At 37.0% G+C, this 26,068-nt stretch overlaps 1 protein-coding gene across 11 annotated transcripts in view; it reads right to left on the bottom strand.

Moving 5' to 3' along the window:
• Window positions 1-26,068, bottom strand: part of CADPS2 (calcium dependent secretion activator 2) — a 494,346-nt gene that overhangs the window by 160,664 nt on the left and 307,614 nt on the right. For all 11 annotated transcript variants that reach the window (XM_032643104.1, XM_032643102.1, XM_032643096.1 and 8 more), the window contains exons 10-13: window positions 15,692-15,800; window positions 14,453-14,653; window positions 3,023-3,159; window positions 519-706 (exon numbers count right to left, since the gene is read on the bottom strand). In XM_032643104.1, the coding sequence (XP_032498995.1) occupies window positions 519-706; window positions 3,023-3,159; window positions 14,453-14,653; window positions 15,692-15,800 (635 nt within the window). The remainder of the gene's footprint in view (window positions 1-518; window positions 707-3,022; window positions 3,160-14,452; window positions 14,654-15,691; window positions 15,801-26,068) is intronic.

Genomic DNA, 26,068 nt, shown 5'->3' with positions numbered 1-26,068 from the left:
GAGGTGAGGTCACTGGCTTAGAGTGCTAAAAGGGGATACTTGTTCCTCAAGCGCGGATTAGGGAAGGGGCTGGGAGGAGACTCTACATAAACCCAGTATTTATCTCGCTTTATTGATGAACACTTGTTCCACAGCGGAAAAGCAAGGATCATTAGGTATACACAAACCTGTCAACAAACCCTTCCCAGACATCCACATGCATTACAACAGAAATACAGATGACACTTAAGCTGGGCAGACCCTAATACTAGGTGGTACATAAGAACTAAAAGGCGACTTCTAATCTCATAGATTCTCTCTCTCTCTCTGTTTCAAGTGGCTTTAATGGCAAAAAGAAACATAAAGTGCAGCCCACCTAAATCACCGGCATATTGATGTACATTTTTCCTTTGTGGGTTTTTTTCTTCCACTTGCAAGAAGCGTTTGCTATTTAAAATCTGTAACTAGGTGATAATAGCATTTTTCTCTCTTCCCAAGTCACCCCTCCACATTTCACTTGTGTTTGCAAGTAAAAATACCTGTTGCCATGCACATGAGAGGCGCAGAACGCAAAGCTGTAATGAAGCAGGGTTGGGTCAATGACAGCACCGTTTTCTGAATGCTCCATCAGTTCTGTAAGGTAGCAGAGGTGTCTGTAACAGCCCCTCACGCCATAACGGGCACAGTACTCATCCAGCACAAAGACTTGGCCAGGGCTAAACCACCCCTGCAAAAGGAAGAACAGAAATATATATATATATATATATATATATATATATATATATTTTTTTTTTTTTTTTTTCTTTTTCTGTACCAGGATTTGCTTTTCTGTAGGCACTCTTAGGCATTATAAGCAGAAGCTGCGTTACAGTGTCTTTTGACAATATTTTAAAAATTAGTAGTATGTTTCCTATTGTTTTCTAAAGAGCGAATGTCATCAATTTTGGAACTGATCTGGGCCACTGACAACGTGAAAGCATCCTGTCTTTATTGCCACAGTGAGGCATGGGCAACCTGTTCTCCTCCACTGTCACTCACAATTAGTCAAATTTATTCACAGCTTCTAAACTGTCAGTCACAAAGAATGACATTACAAAAAACTTCAATCTCTATATGAATCAATTAAAAAGAGAATGGTAAAGCAGACCTGATAACTGAAATTGCCTAGTTTCCAAAAGCATTTTATAAAGTGAACTAAGAGAATTTCAGTAAGTCTAGCAGTGGTAAACATGTACTACTTGGGTATTTAAATATTTGGGATATTGTTCTCATTCTATTGTCTTTCTATGACCAATACAACAAAGTTAATGTTTTACAGCAGTAGTTTCTGGTTCTCTTGAAATGAGATGTTAGGATGGGTGTGTATGCTTGGCTAACAAGAGAGGGCCAGGTTAGGTAGAGCTGGTTTATAAAATATTTCAGTGGATTATATGGATTAATTTCAGATAAAAAAGAGAAAGAAGGGGGAATGGAGAGTTTTCAAAGGGGGCAGCATAATTGTGCAAGAGAAGGAAAAGAATAGTGAGAAATACAGAAAGATGAGACTGCAATAAAAAATAACTAAAAAGGAAGAGGAGAAAAAAGAAAACCAGAATACTACTTACTGTGGTGATAGTATAGGCACTGTACCAGACATACTATGTATATATTTAATATTTAGAACCATCACGCATAGTAGTTACTATGAGTCCATGTTACAGATACAGAAACTAAAGTTCAGAGGTAATCAGTGAATTGCTCAAGACGACAGTGCAAATCCGCTGCTGAGCCATGATTTACATCCAGGGTCATCTTGCGCTCAAACACTCTTTCCAATCACACCTACCCTCTAGGTGCAGTTGAAGACACACTGTAGTGTACTCCTCACACTTCATATGGCACGTGAGGTCATCCACATAATGAAAACGACTTCTGACAGTTCAGGAACTAACCCCACAGAGTGGAACCCAAGAGGAAAGTGTTCTTACTGATGATCAGTCTATGTGTGCTTGTCCACAGAAAGATACATTAGGGTTTTGTGATGACTTGTTTTACTCTCCATGTAATTGTAAAGTTTGGGCTGGATTGGGTTTAAGCTACACAATTACTTGTTGAATAATAGGTACTTAAAAAAGAGTCTACAAATGAATTAATGAACCATCAGCATGATCATGGCAATAAATTGTTTAATTTCTTCCTGTCTACTGAAACATCTCTGATGAGCTGACAGCACATCCTGTCTAAAATCTTATTTTAAAGAGAGTGTAACTTTACTGCATGCAGCTACCATGCTCAGTAGCCAACAGACTAAGTGGTGATAGAAATAGGTATATTCCAGCTGGAGAAATTCCAGAGGAACTGCCATGAACAAAAATCCTTGGATTTAAAGGTACATACGATTTTTAGGCTATAGTTTAATGCCCACATTCTAAGGAGTCAAGCATTCCTTCTAAATGTAAATTATACTTTGTATCCCGAATTTTGGCTGGTTTAAACACAAAGTAGCAGTTTAGCTACTCGACTTAATGCCTTTTTTTTTTTTAAAAGGAAATTCAAATTATCTTTGGAGCGTTAGATGAAACTAAAGCTTTCCTCTGTTACATACAGCCCCTGTCATCGTATTATTTATTGCACTGTTCCTTTTCCCTGTCGCTTAGATTGTCTTTCTAGGAACAAAAGAGAGACATGAACAGTATCACCATTAGGTGAGCAGAATTTAAACCTTAAAATATCTGTACAGGTGTTAGTAAATTCTATCACAGAGGTTTTCTATCTTTAGTAAAGCCTTCTATTTTCATTGCACCTTCTCTGGAGGGACTGAGAAACCACAGTTCAGAGTCTGTTCGAGTCCATTCTCCTGTCTATTGAGTGGCACAGCAGTGGTCCTCAAGTGTATAATTTTCAAATTGGGAAGCAATCGATTGGAATCCTTTATCCCTAACTCCAACTATAGTCATTAAATGAGTCAGGGATAATAAAAGGCTGCTTCATAACAAGTATTTCTCACTTTTAAAAATCTTTCACTCTAACCTATAGGGGACGAGATAGACAGATTTGTACTAACCAAGCAAGAATAGGAATCGTTCAGTCTGTGATCCAAAGTCTGCCTCTGGAGTATTCTAAAAAGGAAGGCGTGGTCAAGCTTGCAGGGATTCGCAGAAATAAACTCATCCATACCATGTTTCTGAAAACGGTCTGCATCTGTAAATTCAGAAAGGCATGTACATTTATTTTTGTGGTTTAATAACAGGCAAATGCAGTTTTTGAACAACACAAAATGTATGTCTCATGATAACAGATGACTACTTTCCATTACATAAAATATGATGCCACAAATTCAGCATATAACCATAAAATGCAACATTTTTTGGAGCCTAAATAAAAATGACAGGGAAAAATCTGCCAATCATTTGGAATGAGGAAATTCTATTCACATTCAAAGCCACTTCAAATATCCATCACAGAAATCATCTTTTTTCCCCCTAATTTAAGAAAACTTGATGCATTTGAAGTATACATTTACTGAAGGAACTGCCTGGAAAAGAACCCAGGCCTATTTATAAAAAAAAAAAAACCGACAACGATGGCTAGAAGTCTGCTTTCCAAATGGCAAACTAGGGCAGAAATGAACATACTAGCTTCAGCTGGATCACTTCCAGTCTTTTTTTTGTAGGAAGCTTTTAATGGGACCAACTTTAATGTAGAAATGGCAATGAATGCTCTCAGGCTTCAAGTTTAAGAGACATGAAAAAGGGAGCATCACGTTTGTGCAAATATGCAGACAAAGCATAACGTCCCAAATGGCACTTCAATCAAAGGCCCAAATTTATTGTTCTTTACAGATTGCATCTTTCAACGCCTATAGACCCTGCGGGTTTATCAAAAGGCAAGCTTTTATGATTGCTTTCATTAATGGTATGTTTTGTCAACGTCTTCAATGTGAGTTATTTACTAAGGAGAGAGAGAGAGCGCCACACATCACCCGAAAGGAGTGCTGGGGTGTTACTACATTAGCTCTGTTAGAGATGTCGCGCATATTGGGCAAGCAATCGGTTATCAAGATAAAAGTGGGCTCTCCTCACAGTGGTAGAGCTGAGGCTCCATTGTTCCTTAAAATTCACGGATAGATCTCATTACTGGTCATCACAAGAAGCAGAGCCCTAAATGTAAGCTAAATGCAGTTTTTAAAAACCTATATGGTCCAACCCTAAAACTGCAAAGGAAAGGAGACAAAAGCTTATTGATTAAACCCAATTATAGAGTCAGGCTCATAATAAAACTCAATATTGATCTGTGGACATGATGCTAACATAATCAGTCACATTTAGATATTTAGCCCAGATCATATTGATCCATGTCAAGTTCAACTTTCAGCCATATTTGTGGACGGAAGAACTATATAATTCAAGCTGAAGGGTCTTCAGAATCACATGGAAAAAGAAAAGATACACAAACTAATTTATATCTCACATCAGTGACAGATATCAAGAGGTGAATGCAGCAAGCAAGGAATGAATGGCCATTCATCAATAATGTAAGGGATACAGTTATGGTCCATGAAGAAAGTAGCGTATGTATTCTTTTGCATTTAGTAATTACTTATCTGAATGATTAAATACATTACATGTGGTAATTAGTGTTAGTTGCATGAACACTAAGCTAAACTGCTTTTCCTGAACTGAGAAATGAGATAATCCAACTTCTCCTGTATTTTATTCTTATGTCTGATAGTCTTTTAATATAAAGTTAAGTATATGATAATGTGAAATAATATCAAATGTGGAGGAAGAATATTGAAAAATGCAAGGCATACATATTATAAAATCAGAAGATTTTGTATTTTAAAGAATTTATCTTAGAATCTTCATCTCTTCATTTGAGTAAAAAGATCTTTTAGTATCACCTTTATGAAATTAAATTACTAGTTTTATAAAACATCTGAATTTTATTCATTATTTCTTTCACCAGAGAAGGTCATAACAAGAAGTTAAAAATAACACCCATTAATGGTTTATGTGTTGAGAAAAGGATATGTGATAAACTTCAGAGAAAAAAATCCATAATTCTTCTTTTACTATAAAGGTTTGTAAAAGCAAATTCTTATTTTAAAATAATGGGTATACAGTCTTTAAATAAGATACACAAGTTTCTGAAAAAAACTGAGTCTATAGTTCATTCCCATAATTAAATCATATTTTCAAAAATAAAGGTACTTTATGAATTATCTTCCTTATGAAATATAACTCAAAACCATATATTATTTAATGTGAGAAACCTTTCAAAATCACACCCATAAAAGGAAAAGTACTTTTCTAGCAAACAGTATTACTGATAAAAATAATATTTATGATAGCAATTTAAGTCACAAACATAGAATGTACATTGACGGTGAAAAAACATACAGGCAAACAAACCTACTAAAATTTTTATTAAAAACGGCAACAACAACCTACAATCTCTTCAGGGCTGTAAATTCTATGAAAGTGAAATGTACTTTCTATGCCATCTGATCAGCACAATTCAAAATATTTTATGTAAATAAACTTCACCATGCACTATTTTACCATTAGTTTCCATGAATTTATGAATAAAAATAAATTAGAAAGGCAACAGTTTTGATCTCCCTGTGTGGGAAACCTTTCATTTTAAAATCCCTTCATGAACTAAAGTAAAATAGGAAAATAATTATCATTAAAATAGCTAGTGTCTTATTTTTATAAAAGAATATTTTCATAAAGTTTTCTCTTGGCATAACATGTCTTTATTTTATTTATTTATTTTTTTTACATGTCTTTATTAACTGTGAGGGTAACAGAGTTATCATCTGGGTCAAATGGAAAACATGCTTTCAATCAATTACATAACCAAATCCAAGGCTTGGAGACTTGCTTTAAAACTGAGTTATACTCGATCATCTTCAATTCATGTTCACCATAACACAGAATTATGGTGATGAGTCTTAAATGGAAAATTATTCATGGCACTAATCAAATGTTCAATGACAACTTACTTCAGTTCAGTTTGTCTTCTGAAACAATATAAGGAAATTATCGAAAGAAACCAACAAGATAAGAGCTAAAACAATGTACTGTAAAACTGTCATATATTGTGATGATTAACCTGTGGACTAAGTACAGATGTTGGACATGATAAATGAGGGTACTGGTGGAGAGTTTCTATGGTAACAGTTGGATACATGCTCCAGCGTCTTTAGGTAGTACTCTCACCAGGTGTGGTAAAAGTGGGTGGAATAAAACCCAAATTGAGAAGGATTACTATTGGCTATAGATTTAAGAAATTATAGAGGCTTTATTCAAATGGGACCTGAAAATTTAAGTTTTTCATTAGGGTAATAGCTATTGGAAGTCAAGAGAAAAGAATAATTAGCAGGTTCACAGTATCAATTTAAACAGTTAACGACGACTTGAAAATAGCTAGCATAGAAAACCATGTGAGATCTACTAGCAAACTGGCAGGTCCCACTGTGCTGGGAGGGCTATTTGGTGGGCATTGACCACAGCCAGCTCCTATGTGCTCAGGAACCCAAATCCCAGGAAGGGCACCTAAGTCAGAAACCAGAATGTGAGAAGGGTAAAAATTAACTGAAATGTTTCTCTTTCCTTTGCAACTAATTCTAAGGATGCTGCATGTTTTTCTTTTTCTTTTCTTTCCTTACCTTTCCTTTTCTTTCCTTCCCTTCCCTCCCCTTTCTTTCTTTCTTTCTTTTTTTTTTTTCTTGCTGTTCCTGGTGGTGTGAGAGATGAGGGATATAAAAGGGAAAGGGGAAGAAAAAGAGAGTTGGAGGAAGGGGCAAGAACAGGACGGCACCGTAGAAGAGGAGGCCATTTATCAGCCTTCTGAGACCACTCAGGTGCTTGGTCCCAGGCCTGGGACTCCAGTACCAAAAAGACTAAGAAGACGGTGCTGCTAGCTAAGAGCCTGTCTTCTCTGCAAAATCTTGAGCTCAACTAAGCAGCAAATGAACCTTTGAAATACAATAACTTGTTTTAAAATTACCCTATGTTTAGGAGTTTGCCTGTAGCTGCATTTACCACTACCCACCCCAATTAGACTTTCCTTTTAGCACCAACTCTCACTGAGCTTGCAAATTTACAGCAAGTTAAAAGTGGCACAGAGAAGTACCACTTCTCTTTTTAGAGCACCCATATAGATTTCAATAGGAAAAGTTTAATGTTTTAAAATTTTATGTAAATTATCTTGTTGGTATGTTCACGTACATATGGTTTATGCTGAAGACCTAACAATAAAGGTTGGTAGATATATTCATGAGGGGTCTGTTCATGCCTCTATTATTGACCCAAATAATTTCTTAGCTTGTTTTGGTTAAATGATTAAAAATGTATGTATGGATTTACACATCTTACTTTCTGCAGCAAATAACAAATAAATAATACTTGTATATGATGACAATCTTAATCAACACATACAGACCTATAATCATAGGCAAAGTACACAGATATTCAACATTTATTTGAAATAATATATTCAATATAAAGTAGGATATACTTTACTGATGAAGGGTGAAATTTAACTTATTAGATCAATCAGGAGAATTAACTTATAAAGTTAAATAAGTTTACAGTCTGATTTAAGAATTTTTTAAAAGTTTGGCTAAAATTGAAAAGAAGTTAAGTACTCTGGTTCATTTTTGACATTGATTTATTATTGAAAGTCAACTAGTACTGTGTTGTATTGTATTATGTAACATACACATTATATGTGTGAGAGGAAAATGAAAAAAAGAAAAAGATGCTTGCACAGTATTTTGTTTGGGGACAGCAAAGAAGGACAGTTTAAACAACGTCATCCATCTGGCAAGAGGCAGACTGAAGCAGAAAATCTCAACAGTACTCCCCCAACCTCACTCCAATTTACCCTTTTCCTTAGAATTTCTGTAGACCGTGAAAGTCAAAGAAATATGGATGTAGAATAGATACACTTACCGGATAAATCTATAAATACACACTATTATATATACTTTTTAAAAGATAATAAGGTTGTATCCTAATAAGTTAGATTTCATAAATTTATTATTTTGATCTGACTATCCCTAACCATTTGGTATGCTTGGATTTAAAAATGAGCTTTTCTTTTTAAAGTTATAACATAGATTGTAGAAATTCAGGCAAGAGAGGCAATGCATTAGCAACCAATCCCTCCAATTAAACGCATCCAGTGTAAATATTTTAGGTATCATTCTACATATATTTAAAAATCTTTTCTAATAGAGTGAAAAGAGCATTACATATATAATTTAGCATTTTTCTACTAAACATTACAGAGAATTTTTTGCATGCTGTTGTTAACACCTTCAAAGCCGTTTCCTTCATGTCCACATGAACGACAGATATTAGTTTGTTTCTACCTTCCTGTTGTGGCAAAAATACACATTTCTGTTTCATAAATGGTAAAGTTAATGTAAATATTCCAGGTTTGCCTAGAAAGCAGTATCATGATACCATAAACAAGATCATGATATTACTTTAAAAAATCCTATCATTATATGACAAATCCACAGCCAACATCATACTCAATGGTGAAAACCTGAAACCATTTCCTCTAAAATCACGAACAAGACAAGGATGCCCACTCTCACCACTATTATTCAACATAGTTTTGGAAGTTTTAGCCACAGCAATCAGAGACGAAAAAGAAATAAAAGGAATCCAAATCAGAAAAGAAGAAGTAAAACTGTCACTGTTTGCAGATGACATGATACTATACATAAAGAATCCTAAAGATGCTACCAGAAAACTACTAGAGCTAATCAATGAATATGGTAAAGTAGTGGGATACAAAATTAATGCACAGAAATCTCTGGCATTCCTATACACTAATGATTAAAGCATCTGAAAGAGAAATTAAGGAGAAACTTCCATTTGCCACTGCAACAAAAAGAATAAAACTAGGAATAAACCTAGGTTTATTCCTACCTAAGGAGTAAACCTAGGAATAAACCTACTTGAGGAGACAAAAGACCTGTATGCAGAAAACTATAAGACACTGATGAAAGAAATTAAAGACAATACAAACAGATGGAGAGATACACCATGTTATTGGATTGGAAGAATCAACACTGTGAAAATGACTATACTACCCAAAGCAATCTACAGAGTCAATGCAATCCCTATCAAACTACCAATGGCATTTTTCACAGAACTAGAAGAAAAAAGTTCACAATTTGTATGGAAACACAAAAGACCCCGAATAGCCAAAGCAATCTTGAGTAAGAAAAATGGAGCTGGAGGAATCAGGCTCCCTGACTTCAGACTATACTACAAAGCTACAGTAATCAAGACAGTATGGTACTGGCACAAAAACAGAAATATAGCTCAATGGAACAGGATAGAAAGCCCAGAGATAAACCCATGCACAACTGGTCCCCTTATCTTTGATAAAGGAGGCGACAATGGAGAAAAGACAGCCTCTTCAATAAGTGGTGCTGGGAAAACTGGACAGCTACATGTAAAAGAATGAAATTAGAACACTCTTTAACACCATATACAAAAATAAACTCAAAATGGATTAAAGACCTAAATGTAAGGCCAGACACTATCAAACTCTTAGAGGAAAACATAGGCAGAACACTCTATGACATAACTCACAGCAAGATCCTTTTTGACCCACCTCCTAGAGAAATGGAAATAAAAACAAAAATAAGCAAATGGGACCTAATGAAACTTAAAAGCTTTTGCACAGCAAAGGAAACCATAAACAAGATGAAAAGACAACCCTCCAAATGGGGGAAAATATTTGCAAATGAAGCAACTGACAAAGGATTAATCTCCAAAATATACAAACAATCCAATCCAAAAATGGACAGAAGACCTAAATAGACATTTCTCCAAAGAAGATAAACAGATTGCCAACAAACACATGAAAGGATGCTCAATATCACTAATCATCAGAGAAATGCAAAGCAAAACTACAATGAGGTATCACCTCACACTGGTCAGAATGGCCATCATCAAAAAATCTACGAACAATAAATGCTGGAGTGGGTGTAAAGAAAAGGGAAACCTTTTGCACTGTTGATGGGAATGTAAATTGATACAGCCACTATGGAGAACGGTATGGAGGTTCCTGAAAAAGTAGAACTACCATGTGACCTAGCAATCCCACTACTGGGCATATACCCTGAGAAAACCATAATTCAAAATGAGTCAGGGCTTCCCTGGTGGCGCAGTGGTTGAGAGTCTGCCTGCCGATGCAGGGGACACGGGTTCGTGCCCCGGTCCGGGAAGATCCCACATGCCGCAGAGCGGCTGGGCCTGTGAGCCGTGGCCGCTGAGCCTGTGCGTCCGGAGCCTGTGCTCCGCAATCGGAGAGGCCACAAACAGTGAGAGGCCCGCGTACCGCACACACAAAAAAAAGTCATGTACCACACTGTTCATTGCAGCTCTATTTACAATAGCCAGGACATGGCAGCAACCTAAGTGTCCATTGACAGATGAGTGGATAAAGAAGATGTGGCACATATATACAATGGAATATTCCTCAGCCATAAAAAGCAACGAAACTGAGTTATTTGTAGTGAGGTGAATGGACCTAGAGTCTGTCATACAGAGTGAAGTCAGAAAGAGAAAAACAAATGCTGTATGCTAGCACATATATATGGAATCTAAAAAAAAAAAAAGGTTTTGATGAACCTAGGGGCAGGACAGGAATAAAAACACAGACATAGAGAATGGACTTGACGCCACAGGGAGGGGGAAGGGTAAGCTGGGACGAAGTGAGAGAGTGGTATGGACATATATACACTACCAAACGTAAAATAGATAGCTAGTGGGAAGCAGCCGCATAGCACAGGGAGATCAGCTCGGTGCTTTGTGACCACCTAGAGGGGTGGGATAGGGAGGGTGGGAGGGAGACGCAAGAGGGAGGGGATATGGGGATGTATGTATGCATATAGCTGATTCACTTTGTTATACAGCAGAAACTAACACAACATTGTAAAGCAGTTATACTCTAATAAAGCTGTTACAAAAAATCCTATCATTACAAAAAATTTAATACAGTGAAGCAAAAAAGTATCATAAAAATACTTACCCTTACCAGCTATATAGGTCAGCAAAGAAATGAAAAACATATTTAAACATTTAAATTAATGTTTAGAAACGTTTATTTCGAGTCATTTTAATTTCATGTTATTTTCTCAGTTTCCACTAATGACTCTAAAAGTTGTTCTTCCAAGAGATGATCAAGAAAGAGAAAAAGAAATAATACAGAAGCCAAGGAAGGGAGGAAAACACTAAAGGGAAAACTACTCTCTGGGGCAGTCCAGTGGCATCTCTGATGAAGGTCATGGTCAGTAGCTCATTTGGATGAGGTAGAAACAGATTTTTCTTTCTTCTTTCCTTTCCTTTCTTTCTCTCTTTTTTTTTTTTTCTTTTTTAAAGAAAGGTAAAACAGCATGGTCTGCTCTGACAGAAAACTTTACTAAGAGCCTGGAATACAAGAAAGCTCTTAACGTGACTGGAACAGTTTGGCTTTTTAGAACAAATTTAGCTTTTTTAAAACAAGTTTATCAAGGGGCTAGAAAATTCAGTTCCACTTAGCCTGATCAACACTGCCTTGACAACACATTGTTATCTAATAGAGAGGTTTTGCTAGAAAGAAATTATACGGCTATCTGAATAAACTGATTATTAGATCCTTTACTCAGTAATTCTGTATCATGTAGTCATGATTTCAATGTTCTAGACCAGTGGTTCCTGTCCACTTTTCTTGCCATTGTGTGTAAGATGGTTGATATCCTTTATGATACCAGCACACTCCTTGGGTATTCCTTGCACACAAGATGTAAAGAAAAAATACTGGAACACAAGTGAATGAGGGAAACATTTTCACAAAAATAATTTTCAAGTCACCGTAACTCGGCAGTTCTCAAATGGGGGTAAACCTTCCCCACCTTTTCCCCTGTCCCCTGGAACATTTGACAATGTCTAGAGATATTTTTGGTCGTTAGACCTGGCGGGGGGGGGGGGGCAGTGCGATCAGGTGCTACAGGCAGCTAGTGGGTAGGAGACAGGGATGATGCTAAACATCCTATAATACACAGGACAGCCCTCCCCGCAACCCCTGAAACAAAGAATTATCTGGCCCCAAATGATAGTCTTGCTGAGATTGAGAAACACTGCTCTAACAAAGAAAACAATCACTCTGCTTCTGATTAAGACAGTGTCATTAAAAACAGATTAAACTTCCTACCTGAAACAACTAAAAATTCATGTAAAAATATTTTTTAAAATGTTCTCAAGATTTTGGACATCGTGCAACATAGGAGAGTGATTCCTAAGAGGCGGGGAAACAAATGAGATGAGCCTTTTAGTTGCCCCAGGTTAATGCCAGGAGAAACTTTCAAAGCTGTGGCTCAGGGAAGGGCAAACCCAGGGAGAGCCAGTGGTCTCCCTGAGTTGAAAAGATGGAGCTGACAGTTCAGGAAGGCCAAGGCTGCTAGAGTTTGCAGGAAAGACTACTGTTCCCTCTCGCTGCCCCATTTCATATTCAAGTGAATACTGACCACCTCACGCAAGGGAGGCAACAATATGAGGATGGGGAAAGAACCACCCTAAAGGATTAGACGGGACAATGCCCCAGATTCACACAGAGCCTGGAGCAGTGCTTGTTCCCAACAGCCAGAAAATAAAACCTCAAATTTCACTGGTCAGCAGTTGGGGTCTTTAAGAATAGTCTTGGTCCAGAACTGGGGACAATTAACCAAAACTACACCAAGGTTGGGCTTCCCTGGTGGCGCAGTGGTTGGGAGTCCGCCTGCCGATGCAGGGGACACAGGTTCATGCCCCGGTCCAGGAAGATCCCACATGCCGTGGAGCGGCTGGGCCCGTGAGCCATGGCCGCTGAGCCTGCGCGTCCGGAGCCTGTGCTCCGCAACGGGAGAGGCCACAACAGTGAGAGGCCCGAGTACCGCAAAAAAAAAAAAAAAAAAAAAACGACACCAAGGCACATTATAATCAAATTGCTCAAAACCAGTGATTAAGAGAAAATCTTTAAAGCAGCTTGAGAAAAAAAACACATTATATACAGAGGAAGAAACAAAAATGATAGCACATTTCTCAACAGGAGGAAAAAAAGCAAGTTAGCAGAGAGTGGAGCAAAGTCTTTAAAGTACTGAAAAAAAAATCTTTCCAAGTGAAGGTAAAATAATGACATTTTCATATAGAAAAAAGCTGAAAGCACTACAGAAAAGTCAAAGGAAGTCCTTTCAGAAGTGAAATATCTCTATAAGAGAATACAGAGTGCTAGGAATGGTAACTACACAGCTGAGTATACAACATTTTCTCTTATTATTTAAATTTCTTTAAAAGGTAATTGACTGTTTAAGGCATAATAATAATATCAATGTATTGTGGGATTTACAACATTTGTAGAAGTAAAATGTATGACCAGAATTGTGCAGGGGCCAGGAAGGAAGATATGGAAGTATACAATTGTGAGATGCATATACTATGTATGAAGTGCCATCTTCACTTGAAGATGGATTGGGATAAGTTTAAAAGTGTACACTTTGAAGACTAAAGCATGCAGGAATCTGGAGTTGAGCTCATATTCCATCTTTATTTGGCCTAAAGTACCTTTGTTTAAGATGTCTAAATGTAATACTATCGGGCGTCTAAAAAAGAACAGAAAATAGTTATTTGCTGCATGAAAAGTATGAGAAGAGAGAAGAAAATAATGAGAGAAGAAAATAATGAATGTCAAAATGCTGCTCCCTGGAGAAGAATCTTGAGAGTAGAAGGGTGTTGAATGAAAAGTTCCAATTTGAGCTTACAGTTAAAGACAAACTGATTTATTATATTACAGAAGGAACCAGAGAAGTTTTAAAAAGGAGTGTAACAAGTGAAAATATTTGGTTTAATGATTATTAAAGCTACATTTGACAATGTTTCTATCATTATTACATAATTTGTTATTAATTACTTGTAAATTAAAATGAAAAATTTAGTTCTTAATGATTTACATTAGCATTGAGAAAATGGCATGAATATAAAGGTATCTAGAAAAAGAAAGTTGCCTTGAGGACTTTTTTTTTCCGACCTACAACAGAAAGTAGGCCTATTATCCTTTTGGTTTGTTAGGAATAACTCTAGGAAGTTATGGTCCATCATTTTGGTATTCTGGAATCTTAATGCCAGTTTGATTTTGCAAAACTTTTCCCATTTCAATAGAACACGTAAGTTAAAATTAATCAATTTTCTTTTATGCTCTTGAGATTCCCAGAGACATCCCAGTGCTTGGCAAATTCATGACTGGAAATCATAGGCACCATTTATTCCAGGTTTGTCTGAAAAATTAGATAACTGATTCTATGACTACTAAAATGAACTATTCTTATTCAATTAGGAATCAGTTAATGATGTAAACTATAATACTGAACAAATTTGACTAAGGCAATTTTATATCTTATTAAGGTTATTAATTGATAATCAAATTATTTTTCAACAAAACTTACAAAGCTGAGCATCTGCATGGAGAGTTCCTCCTTTAGGATTCAGCTTCTGGGCCTGAATTGCAGGAATGGGTTTATACGATTGACCTGTGGCCCTATACATGGCCTGAACCCACAATATTCTATCCTGTTCATCCTCACTTGCAAATATTACAGTGTCTCCTTCTTTTACAGCATTGAAGAACATCTGACCACCCTGAAGGCCTGTGGAGGAAAAAAAAGACATTGTTTAAAATGTACACAATTGGCAGATTTTGAGCTCAATGCCTTGAATCATTTTCAGTTGAGGATCAAATCCACAATCCAAGAATTGAAGGAAGACAATAAGGCGAAGCTATACACTTCCATATCACTTTGGAAATTAAAATTAGCTTAGGGAACAGTTCACAACAAAGCAGCATTCTGCAAGACATACAAACCTACCCCAAAGGAATGCATAGCAAAGTTTGATATTTCATGCCAGAGAAGAAAGTCATTACCTGCCGGCACATTCCTCAGTCTATATGCAGGAGATATATATGACCAGTTTAGCAGTAAAAAAATACAGGCAAGACAAAAATGATACTTACATTGCATGGAATTTTACTTTTGCAAAATTCTTCCACAGAGAAGATATTTGCATTTTAAGTGATTGATCAGCGAATGTGATCACTGACTTCTATTTTTAATCTATAATAATTTCTTAATCTATTCATTAGTATCTCTATATTTCTTAACCTCACTTTATTAATTTCGTTCATCTCCATATATTCATTCATTCATTCATTCACTTATCATTCACTCACTCATCTCAAGCACTGAGTGTCCAGTACTATACACAGCATTAATATATTAGGAGGGAGGGAGAGAAGTACAAGAATGTGATGCTGGGGAGAAAATTAGTAGAATATAATATACAGTTATTCATTAGCTATTTCTTTCCCTGTTTCTGTCTCTTGTACCTTTTGCTTTTCAGTAAAGAAGTTTCTGAAAGCACTGCTGTTATTTTTCATATAATTTCCCCGTTACAGTAACTTTCACATATTTCATCCTTGTACTGAGATAACAGAGATGATGAGTTATGGCTAAAACTAAGTAGCCTCATAAAGATATAATTCAAATCCCATCAAATCTTGGCTAGGCATATAAATGGAATATGTACCATTCACTGAATGGAGTTTGAAATGGAGAACAGACACAGGATATTTATGACAATTTCATGAATACATGAGAGGCAGGGAAAGTGATTCAACTAAGAATTACCTGGGTGGGGATCTGTGTAATCCACAGTGTATCCTTCAAGCTGCATTAATTCTTGTGGTTCAGACTTTTTTTCTCTATAACTGCACATAGCAAAGGTGTATTGGCTAACCTGCATGAGAAAAAAAGTTTACATATTGGTTACATTAATTTTTTTATTTTTATTTTTTTTTTTTTTGCGGCACGCGGGCCTCTCACTGCTGTGGCCTCTCCCGTTGCGGAGCACAGGCTCCGGACGCACAGGCTCAGCGGCCATGGCTCACGGGCCCAGCCTCTCCGCGGCGTGTGGGATCTTCCCGGACCGGGGCACGAACCCGTGTCCCCTGCATCGGCAGGTGGACTCTCAACCACTGCGCCACCAGGGAAGCCCCTACATTAAATTTATCTTCTAGTTTTTTCTTTATCAGAAGACTCTTTGACCAAAAAAACCCCCAAACATATGATCTGCATATAAATTATTAAATGTTCACATTTTTTAAACCTTGCTCAGAGATTAAGCACCTTTCATTTATCAGCTTGCAGTTAGGCCTTTCATGCCTATGACCCAGCATTTCCCAGTTTGATGACCTGCTGGCCAAGGTTCCATGAGCTATTTATTAACAGAAGAGCCATAAAAAAAAATAGTTGTGTTAAAAATAAGTTTGGGACCATAAAACTTCTAGAGGGAGACATAAGCAGAACACTGACATAAACTGCAGCGATAATTTTTTGATCTGTTTCCTAAAGCAAAGAAATAAAAGCAAAAATAAACAAATGGGACCGAATTAAACTTATAAGCTTTTTCACAGCAAAGGAAACCATCTACAAAATGAAAAGACAACCTACTGAATAGGAGAAAATATTTGCAAATGATATGACCAATAAGGGATTAATATCCAACATATAAACAGCTCATACAACTCCATATCACGAAAAGCAAACCGCCTGATTAAAAAAGTGGGGAGAACACTTGAATAGACATTTTCCCAAAGAGGACATGCAGATAGCCAACAGACACATGACAAGATGCTCAACATCGTTAATCATTAGGCAACTGCATATCAAAACCTCAGTGAGATATCACTACACCTGTCAGAATGGCTATCTTCAAAAAGACCACAAATAAAAATGTTGGAGAGGATGCGGAGAAAAGGGAACCCTTGTGCACTGGTGGTCGGAATGTAAATTGGTGCAGCCACTGTGGAGAAAAGTATGGAGGTTCCTCAAAAAACTAAAAACAGAACAACCATATGACCCAGCAATTCTACTCCTGGGTATACATCTGAAACCCCCCCCACACAAAAACCCACTAATTCAAAAAGATACATGCACCCCAATGCTCCTAGCAGCATTATTCACAATTGTCAAGGTATGGAAGCAACCTAAGTGTCCAAAAAGAGATGAACAGACAAAAAAGATGTGGTTTATATACACAATAGAATACTACCCAGCCATAAAAAAGAATGAAAATTTGCAGCAATATGGATGGACTTGGAGGGCATTATGCTAAATGAAATAAGGCACTGTATGATATAATTTACATGTGGAATCTAAAGAATACAACAAACTAATGAATATAACAAAAAAAGCAGCCGTCTCACAGATACAGAGAACAAACTAGTGGTTACCAGTGAGGAGAGCGAAGGGGGGAGGGGGAGGGTATTAAGAGGTACAAACTACTGTGCATAAAATAAGCTACAAGGTTATATTGTATAACACAGGAAGATAGTCAATATTTTATAATAACTATAAATGGAGTATAACCCTTTTTTTTTTTTTTTTTTTTTTTTTGCGGTACGCGGGCCTCTCACTGCTGTGGCCTTTCCCGTTGCGGAGCACAGGCTCCGGACGCGCAGGCTCAGCGGCCATGGCTCACGGGCCCAGCCGCTCCGCGGCATGCAGGATCTTCCCGGACCGGGGCACGAACCCGTGTCCCCTGCATCGGCAGGCGGACTCTCAACCACTGCGCCACCAGGGAAGCCCTGGGGTATAACCTTTAAAAACTGTGAATCACTATATTGTACACCTGTAACTTACATAATATTGTACGTCAACTACACTTCAATTAAAAAAAGTTTGGGAATCATCAGGTTAAATAAAGACAAACAGGCTTCTTTTACTGCAGGTTCTTTACGGCCTTTAATATGCTAATACACATGGTGAATCTCCAAGAATGAGACCTATTATGAGCATTCTCAAACATACAATCATGGAACCACATTTTCAAGCACACATATTTCAAGACTTAACCAAAGTAAGAAAGATCTTAATAAGTGTTGGAAATTTATTGGGCCACATAGCCAACCCCACAGGAAGGTCCAGGGTAGGGTTAAGGTTTCAGGCAGCCAGGGACTCAACATGGCCAAGGTCTGCTGTCTCTCTGCTCTGCTTCTCTTGAGGAACTGGCTTCATGTTCTTACCCTGAAGTCTCACCGGGCTAGAACCATAGCTGCCAACAGCTCCGCAGCCACCTCTGATTGCCTCAGCTTAGGTGTAAGGCCGTATGTGGACCATTCACTGTGGCCAAGGGGCAAAAGTACCACTGTTAGCCCAGTCTGGGTCTGTGGCAAAGACCACTGAATGCTACAATGGGCAGACTCTTAGAAGTTCCCCCAAAGCAGTGGGGGGGAGGTGCTGCTCTGAGCAGGAGAAAAAGATATCTGGTGGATTGATACCTAATTGCAAAATTTCCTACAACACACGTTTCCAGGGAAGACACTTTGCTTAACGAGAGTTCCCTTTCCCACTTTTGAACAGAAATTAAAACTAAGGAAACATAAGCACACCTTTCAGTAGATGAAGATTACTTAAAGAGGACTGAAAAAGGAACTAATTAGGAAAGAAAAAAAATAGGTTACATGAACTAACGTTAAAATTAAGCACATCTCCTCATTAAAGGATACCCTAAAGAAAGTAAAAAGGTGTATGCAAAATATATATTCAACAAAGAACTAATATCAATGTGGGGTGATTTGTAGATAAGAGCAAAAGCTGAGGTTACTTGGAGAAGAGGAAATTCTGCCTCAAGACTGCAGCATTAACTCCTGCCTGAGTTTCTAGCCTGCTGGCCTTTCTGGAGAACCCTGACTGATACCAAAAGACTTATGATGGATTATGAACACTTGATCCAGCCAATTTCCTTCCGGGAACTTACCCAAGGAAACAAATGGACAAATACTCAAAGATGCTTGTGCAGTGTGCTCACGGCAGCACTGCATATGAGAAAAAACTGGAAAAACCAACAGTGGTTTGATTAAATACATTATGGTATAACCACACAGGAGTATAATGCCATACAGCCACTGAAAGAAATATGACGTGTTTTTTTTTTTCTGGACATGAAACTATTTCTAAGATATAACATGAAGAGCGGATTTAAAAAATGTGGAGTGTGGTTTTTTTGGTAAACACTCTATATACATATGAATAGAAGGATGTATACTGAAACTATAAATAGTGATTATTATTAGATAGCACAATTATAGGTCATTTAAAGTTACTTTTTTCAGTGTTTAAAGTTTTTTTTCAAAGAATATTAATTACTTTATAATGAGACTTTTTCTATTTTGGGAAAAAAACCAAAGCTTTGTTTGGGAACAGCGAGTCCAATAACTTGAGACACTTGTGGTTCTTACTACTTCCTTTTCTTTTTGCTTTCCGTATCTTATAGATGGCCAATGAATTCACTTTCTCACCTGCATATGCCTAAGGCTTACAGATGAAACCCACTGGCTCCCATCGGAGCTTCAGTTTCTTTGTGTAAAAAGGTATGATTGTGGGTGTTTTTTTAGGGGGTATTGGTAAGTGGTAAACAGTAACATTATACTTCCATTATTTATTCTAAAAAGCAACTCACTCTCTTACTTAACTTAGTCCAAAATCCCACCAGTCTTCCATAAAGTGATTTAACATAGTGTTATCTTAAAAATATTATGAAATATTTCAAGCATAAAAAACATGATAATATATTAACATGTATATACCCCCCATTCAGCTTTGTTCAATCATAACTTCTTGTATATATATATATATATATACTTATATATACATACACACACACACACACACACACACATATATATATATATATATATATATATGCATGCTTTAAGCCCCCACCCCCGACCCCGGCTCCTCCAGACAGAAAAAGTTAATGCCTACATATTACACCTACTCAAACCCATTTCCTTTTCTCTCTCCCCAGAGGTAATCATCATGCTGAATTTTGTGTTTATTATTTCCACTCATGCTTTAAAACTTTTATTTTACATGTAAGTTCTTGTAGGTTCCTGGACCTAGTTCCAACCTGTGTATGGGGAGAGGGTGAGGGGTGGTTTCTACACCACCACCAAACAATGCTCTGGACAGCAGCTGGTTTTCCTACAACTTAACTCAATTGTGATACTATCTGCCAGGAGATAGTATCAGATTCCACAGGTGAAGGGTTCAGTCTGAAAAGCTTGCCCTCCCACTCCCCCAACTTGAGATGCCAGTTGCAAGCCTAGGTTGTTTACCTGTGCTCTGGTCAACCAGTTACAGAATGGAGGTTCCCATGACCCCCTCCTGTACTTCAGAGGCCAGTTGCAAGTCCAAGTTGTTACCTGTACTTCTGACCAAATGGCTATAGATCAGAGGTTCCCAGTATTGCCCCACACACCCCCTCGGGTTCAATTAATTTGCTAGAGAGACTGATAAAACTCAAGAAACCCATTTACTTACTAGATCACAGGCTTATTATAAAAGAATATAACTCAGGAAATGCCAGATGGAAGAGAATGCATGGGGCGAGGTATGGAGAAACAGTGAGGAGTGTCCATGCTCTCTCCCAGCACTCCATTCTCCCCAGATCTCCATGTGTTCACCAACCTGGAAGCTCTCTTGAACGCCCTCCTTTTGGGTTTTTGAAGCTTCATTACATGGACATGATTGATAAGTCACTGATCATTGGAGATCTATTCAACCACCAACCCCTCTCCCTGCCCCAGAGGTCAGGGTGGGGGGGACTGAAAGTTCCAGCCCTCTAATCCTGTGGTTGTTTCTCCTGACAACCAGCCTAAGGTGCTCCCCAAAGTCACTGCATCAACATAACACCTTTACCACTCTCATTACTTAGGAAATTCTCAGGGTTTTAGAAGCTCTGTGTTAGAATGGGGATGATGGCCAAATATCTATTTCTTTTGCTTTTAACTCATCTCCTCCTAAGTGTAGAAAACTGAGTGCTTTGCTTCTATCACCAGCTCCCATCTTATAAAGCAGTGCTCATTATATGCTAATTCTACCTTATTTTAGTAATAAATAAGGTAATAATTATACTTAAGTATACCAAGTATACTTAGTATTAAGTAATACTAAATATTACTGTACTAATACTATTATTAATATACTAATATTAACATTTAGTCAGAAAATATTCATTATCAAATATGTTACCTTATCTAGTCAATATTTATTTGCCCTTTTTTTTTTTTAATTTTTATCTATTTATTTTGGCTGCGTTGGGTCTTCGTTGCTGTCTGTGGGCTTTCTCTAGTTGCGGCGAGCAGGGGCTACTCTTGTTGCAGAGCACGGGCTCTAGGCACGTGGGCTCAGTAGTTGTGGCACACGGGCTTAGTTGCTCCGCGGCGTGTGGGATCTTCCTGGACCAGGGAAGGAATCTGTGTCCCCTGCATTGGCAGGCAGATTCTTATCCACTGCTCCACTAGGGAGGCCCTCACCCTTGTCTTTACTCATATTTTTTTTGTGACCATTATTTCTTGAATTACACTCCATCATTTTGAGTTCAATTTCCTTCTTCCTTCTTCCTTCCTTTTAGCAAAAGCTGAGTCCGTTTTTCTTTTTCTTTTAAAATGTCTTTAATTCTCCCTTACTTAATAATGATGGTTTAGTTGGTTATATATAGTATTTTAGGCTAGTAATCTTTCAGCACTTTGAAGATACTACCCCATTGTCAGAAGGCTTATATATCTAAGTTGAAAAGTCTGATGGAAATCCAGTTGTGGTTCCCTTGTGGTTAATCTGCCTTTTCTCTCTGGTTCCTCTTAAATGTTCTCTTTTTCTCTGTTGTCCTGCAGTTGTGCTGCAAAATTTCTACTTTTATATTTATCGTAGTTAGTATTTGTTGTATTTCTTATATCTGATAATGCATGACTTGTATCAATTTTAGAATCCTGTTCAGTATTTTTTCAAAGGTTGAGTCTGTCCCATTTTTCCTGTATACTGCCTTTTATTCCAGTTCTATCAGAAGTATCTTGAAACTGTAGATTCTTCCCTCCACATCTTTTAACCTCTTTACATGTTTCATGTTTCTGCATTTCTGTATGCTGAATTCTGAGTTATTTCTTCAGATTATAACTAATATGCTATCATTAATTACATCACTAACTTTGTCTTCAGATGTGTCTAACCTACTGTTTAACATGTCCAATGAGGGTGTAATTTCAATGACTGCTTTACATTTTTAGTTAGTAGCTGTGCATAGTCCCTTTCCAAACCTGCTTGTTTATTATCCCATAGTGTTATGTTCTTTTCTGTTGTTGTTTTGTTCTTTTCTTACACTTTTGAACCCACTTATAAATTTCAATGCCTTAAATACAATTATTTTATATATGTGATATTTCTATTACTGAAATTCTTGGGGGTGCAAATAGTTTATTATTCTATAATTTTAAATTAGGAGCTCATATCCAGCACAGTTTTATCTGTAGATCTCTTATAAAGCCTAGGTTAAGGGATCATTTCTCCAAAAAAAAAATTTTTTTTTAATGCCAGATGCCTCAGATGTATCACCAATCCAGAAGGTTTTTTTTTATGTTAATTTCTTAACTTGGATGTTTCTCTTATATTTGGAGAAATAAATTAGAACTTCAAAACTTTCTGAGACAAGGCTAACAGTTACATTCTCAGGCATCTATTTTACTCCACATTCCAAACCTAAGGCCAAACAGAAATTTACCAGCCTGAGGGCAGGCTTTTTCTAGTCTACCATTTCCCTGAAATCTAACTCTTTTAAGTTCTTTAGGAGAAAGACTGTTCCAAATTCCCACTTTGAGAATGCCTCAGGGTATGTTTTCTTTCTCTCCTCGTGAACAATAAAATCCCTAGCCCCTGACAGACCAACATCAATATCCCTTGTCCCATACCCCAGCCCCAGGACAGCCACAACATCAACTCACAAGCTTCACTATTTGGTCCCTGAGGTTTTCCTTTCTTCTTACAGTTATGTATGTAAAAAGATGTGTATTATATCATATCATTTCTAGATGTTTGCCATAAAAGAATTCTTAGCATTATTTTTACGACTAGCCAACACCACCAATTTCAACCCTTTGGCTAACTCTCGATTCTGATTTTGTTTTATGGAGTTTCTGAATAGTAGGTCTAAGTTTTATATGCATGAGAGAGACTATACGTGTCTTTTTCACCACATTCCAGGAAAACAAAGTCCATGATGGTTAGTATATAAAATGAAACATATGTTCAAATTTGTCTTATAATTAAAACATAATTATTAGACACCAGAGACTATTCCAAAGTCATCATTTTGTGATCAATTATTAACAAAATAGAAATATATATTAAGCAAATCATTCATGTTTTCCATTTCATTCTTTTGGAGAGTCTTCAAAACCTGACTAAAAGAAAGTCTCCTGAAAAATCACCACAGGAACGATCTGGAACCCGCTGGGAGAGAGAAGAAAAGCACAGGAAGGTCTGCCTTCTTTGCAAGGGTTAGCAACAATCTCCAGCAATTACTAGCTGGAGTACAAGCAACCACTGCATCTGCTACTCCAGACAGGCTATCCGGCAAGACTCGCCCACTTCTATGCATTTCTTCACCTGAACTGCCGAGCAGGAAAATATCACCTTCGCCTTTAAAATCCCACTTTCCATGTATTTCTTTATCTAGTAAAACCCTACTCCCCCTTCCAAGACCCTGATACACGTGTCCCCTTTACCTTTCTAACTGCATTTCCTGTGTGTCGTTCCCTGTTTTTGCCTCACTGGTTCCTACACCGCCCGGCATATAGTCCCTGCCTTTTAATTTCTCCACAAAATCCAACTTATTTCAATTCGATAAATATTCTATTAAGCCACATTTGAAAATGTATTCTATTTGAAAGTACAAATCACATACTTATCTTGTTAAAAAAAAATAATACTAATAATCCAGCAGCCCAAATTACCCAACGTGTACTTAAATGGATCCTCCACTACTTGGCATACAAATAATATTTGATTTTTTGAATGTCGAACACTCCACTTAAAATGTTCAGGAAATAATAAACATGAAGCCAAATTCATTCCTTCATCTAAAGAGCCTGTCTTGAGCACCCATTATGTGATGGGCACACCTGTGAGGGCCACGGGGACCCAGATCTTACTCCTTCAGGATACACAGCTGTGATGTGACCACAGTCATAAAGCCATGAAAATGCTAAGAAAATGCAGGAAAAACAAAGTGAAACAACAGACAATATAGCAAAAAATAATATGGGAAACAACTAGTTAGGGAGTGGCTATTCATATTAAAAAGAAATTCTTAACCTTCTCAAAAATAAGTGGTTCATAAAAGTAAAGAGATCTGTCTATATTTTATGTATTTCTACTTAGAGAAAAAAACAAGGCCAAAATAATGAAATGTACTGTAAACTGAAAACTGCTCAGAAAAAAACAGTAAGCAGTCTTAAAATTGTAGTGGAACATAATAAAATGTATAATTTCATTCAAAATCCCAGATCTTACTCACATATATCAGATACACATTATATAATAATACATGGGATTGTACTTCTCAACATTATAGATTTACTTTCTTAAAAATTAATTAATTAATTTTTTGGCTGAGTTGGGACTTTGTCGCTGTGCGTGGGCTTCAGTAGTTGTGGCATGCAGGCTTAGTAGTTGTGGCACATGGGCTTAGTTACTCTGCAGCATGTGGGATCTTCCCGGACCAGGGCTCAAACCCGTGACCCCTGCATTGGCAGGCGGATTCTTAACCACTGCACCACCAGGGTGCAATACTCTTTGATAGTATTGTCCTAACATTCTACAAGGTATTAATCAGTAAAAATTCACCAATGGAATAAAATATTGTTACATTTGCTAGAATTATAGATTTCAATCATGTGGTGAGGATTTTTAATACTTTGGAAACTAGAGGCTGTGATACCTAGAGGACTCAAGTCTCACTAAGTGACAAATAGTTACTCTCAGAGCTAAGCTTCACTGAAAAGAAAACATATGATTATCCTCTGAAACATACTGGTATTGAGGGATGAGGGTTATGGATCCCTGAGGTTGTGACCTCAACTTGAGAGTTCACGGATGTGGAAACTGACTTTCCTGAGGTCACCCAGAGGGAGATGGTCATCTTGAGTGTAGAACACAAGTCTCCTCAATCCAGTAAGTACTCCTTCCGATATACCACATTCTAATACACATTCTGAAACTTAAAAACTGTATTCCCAAATAACAAGCCAATTGCCTTTAATTTCTGGCAAAGTTACTATTTAAGAGAGCTATAAGATATTTTGTTAGATATCTGTAAGAAACTATAATCAAAGACTACTAAGGGTAGGGGAGAGAGAGAAAAGTGAGTTGAACAGCAAGCAAGTTGAGGCATTTCTCTCAAGTACATATTCAATAAATCACCATCATTTGTTTTATAGTAATGTTAACTATATCTTTAACCAATATAAAATTATAATCCTTTCATAGATTTAATACTTCTCTTGAATTTTACTTGGTCTGAATTTAATACTGTCATCCTACTTTCTCTGTGTTTTGGCCTTTTGTTTGTGGTATATCTCACATACGGATTTTGGTTTTTATCCCACTCCGAGAATCAGTTACTAGGTCCATTTAACTCATTTATACTAAAAATTCATATATATATACGTATATATCGCTGTCTTCTGTAATATGGCTACTACAATTTCCTTGGCATCCTATTTTTAATCGATACTAGTTACTTTAAAAGTTTTCAAAGACATCACTGACCCCACCTTTTCTCTATTTACTGAAAGACAAATCATTGTTTACTGTGTCTTACAGAACTTGAAAAATGTAGCTTATTTTAATCACTCCATTCATTAACTTTCACAAAATCTGGAGTTTAGTTTTCACATATTGTTATAATTACTTAATTACTTCATATACCTATAACGTATTTTAGGAATCATCTTTCACGTTTCTGAGTCAAAATATTTTATAACAGTAATTTAGATTTAGCTATTTCTTATCATTATGCTCTTTAATTCTTTTATATTTTAAGTTTGATATTTCTGAGATACCACACTCATTCACCTTTCCAATATCAGGAACTCCACTTTAAATATTTTCAGGAAGGTGAATTGTATCTTTTCTGAATCTCCACCCATACTATAATATTTTCTAGTGCTT

The sequence above is a fragment of the Phocoena sinus genome, chromosome 9, assembly GCF_008692025.1.
Source record: "Phocoena sinus isolate mPhoSin1 chromosome 9, mPhoSin1.pri, whole genome shotgun sequence".
Classification (NCBI taxonomy): Eukaryota; Metazoa; Chordata; class Mammalia; order Artiodactyla; family Phocoenidae; genus Phocoena; species Phocoena sinus.
The sequence above is the reverse complement of the archived record's forward strand: the minus strand, read 5'-3'. Positions and strand labels throughout refer to the sequence as shown.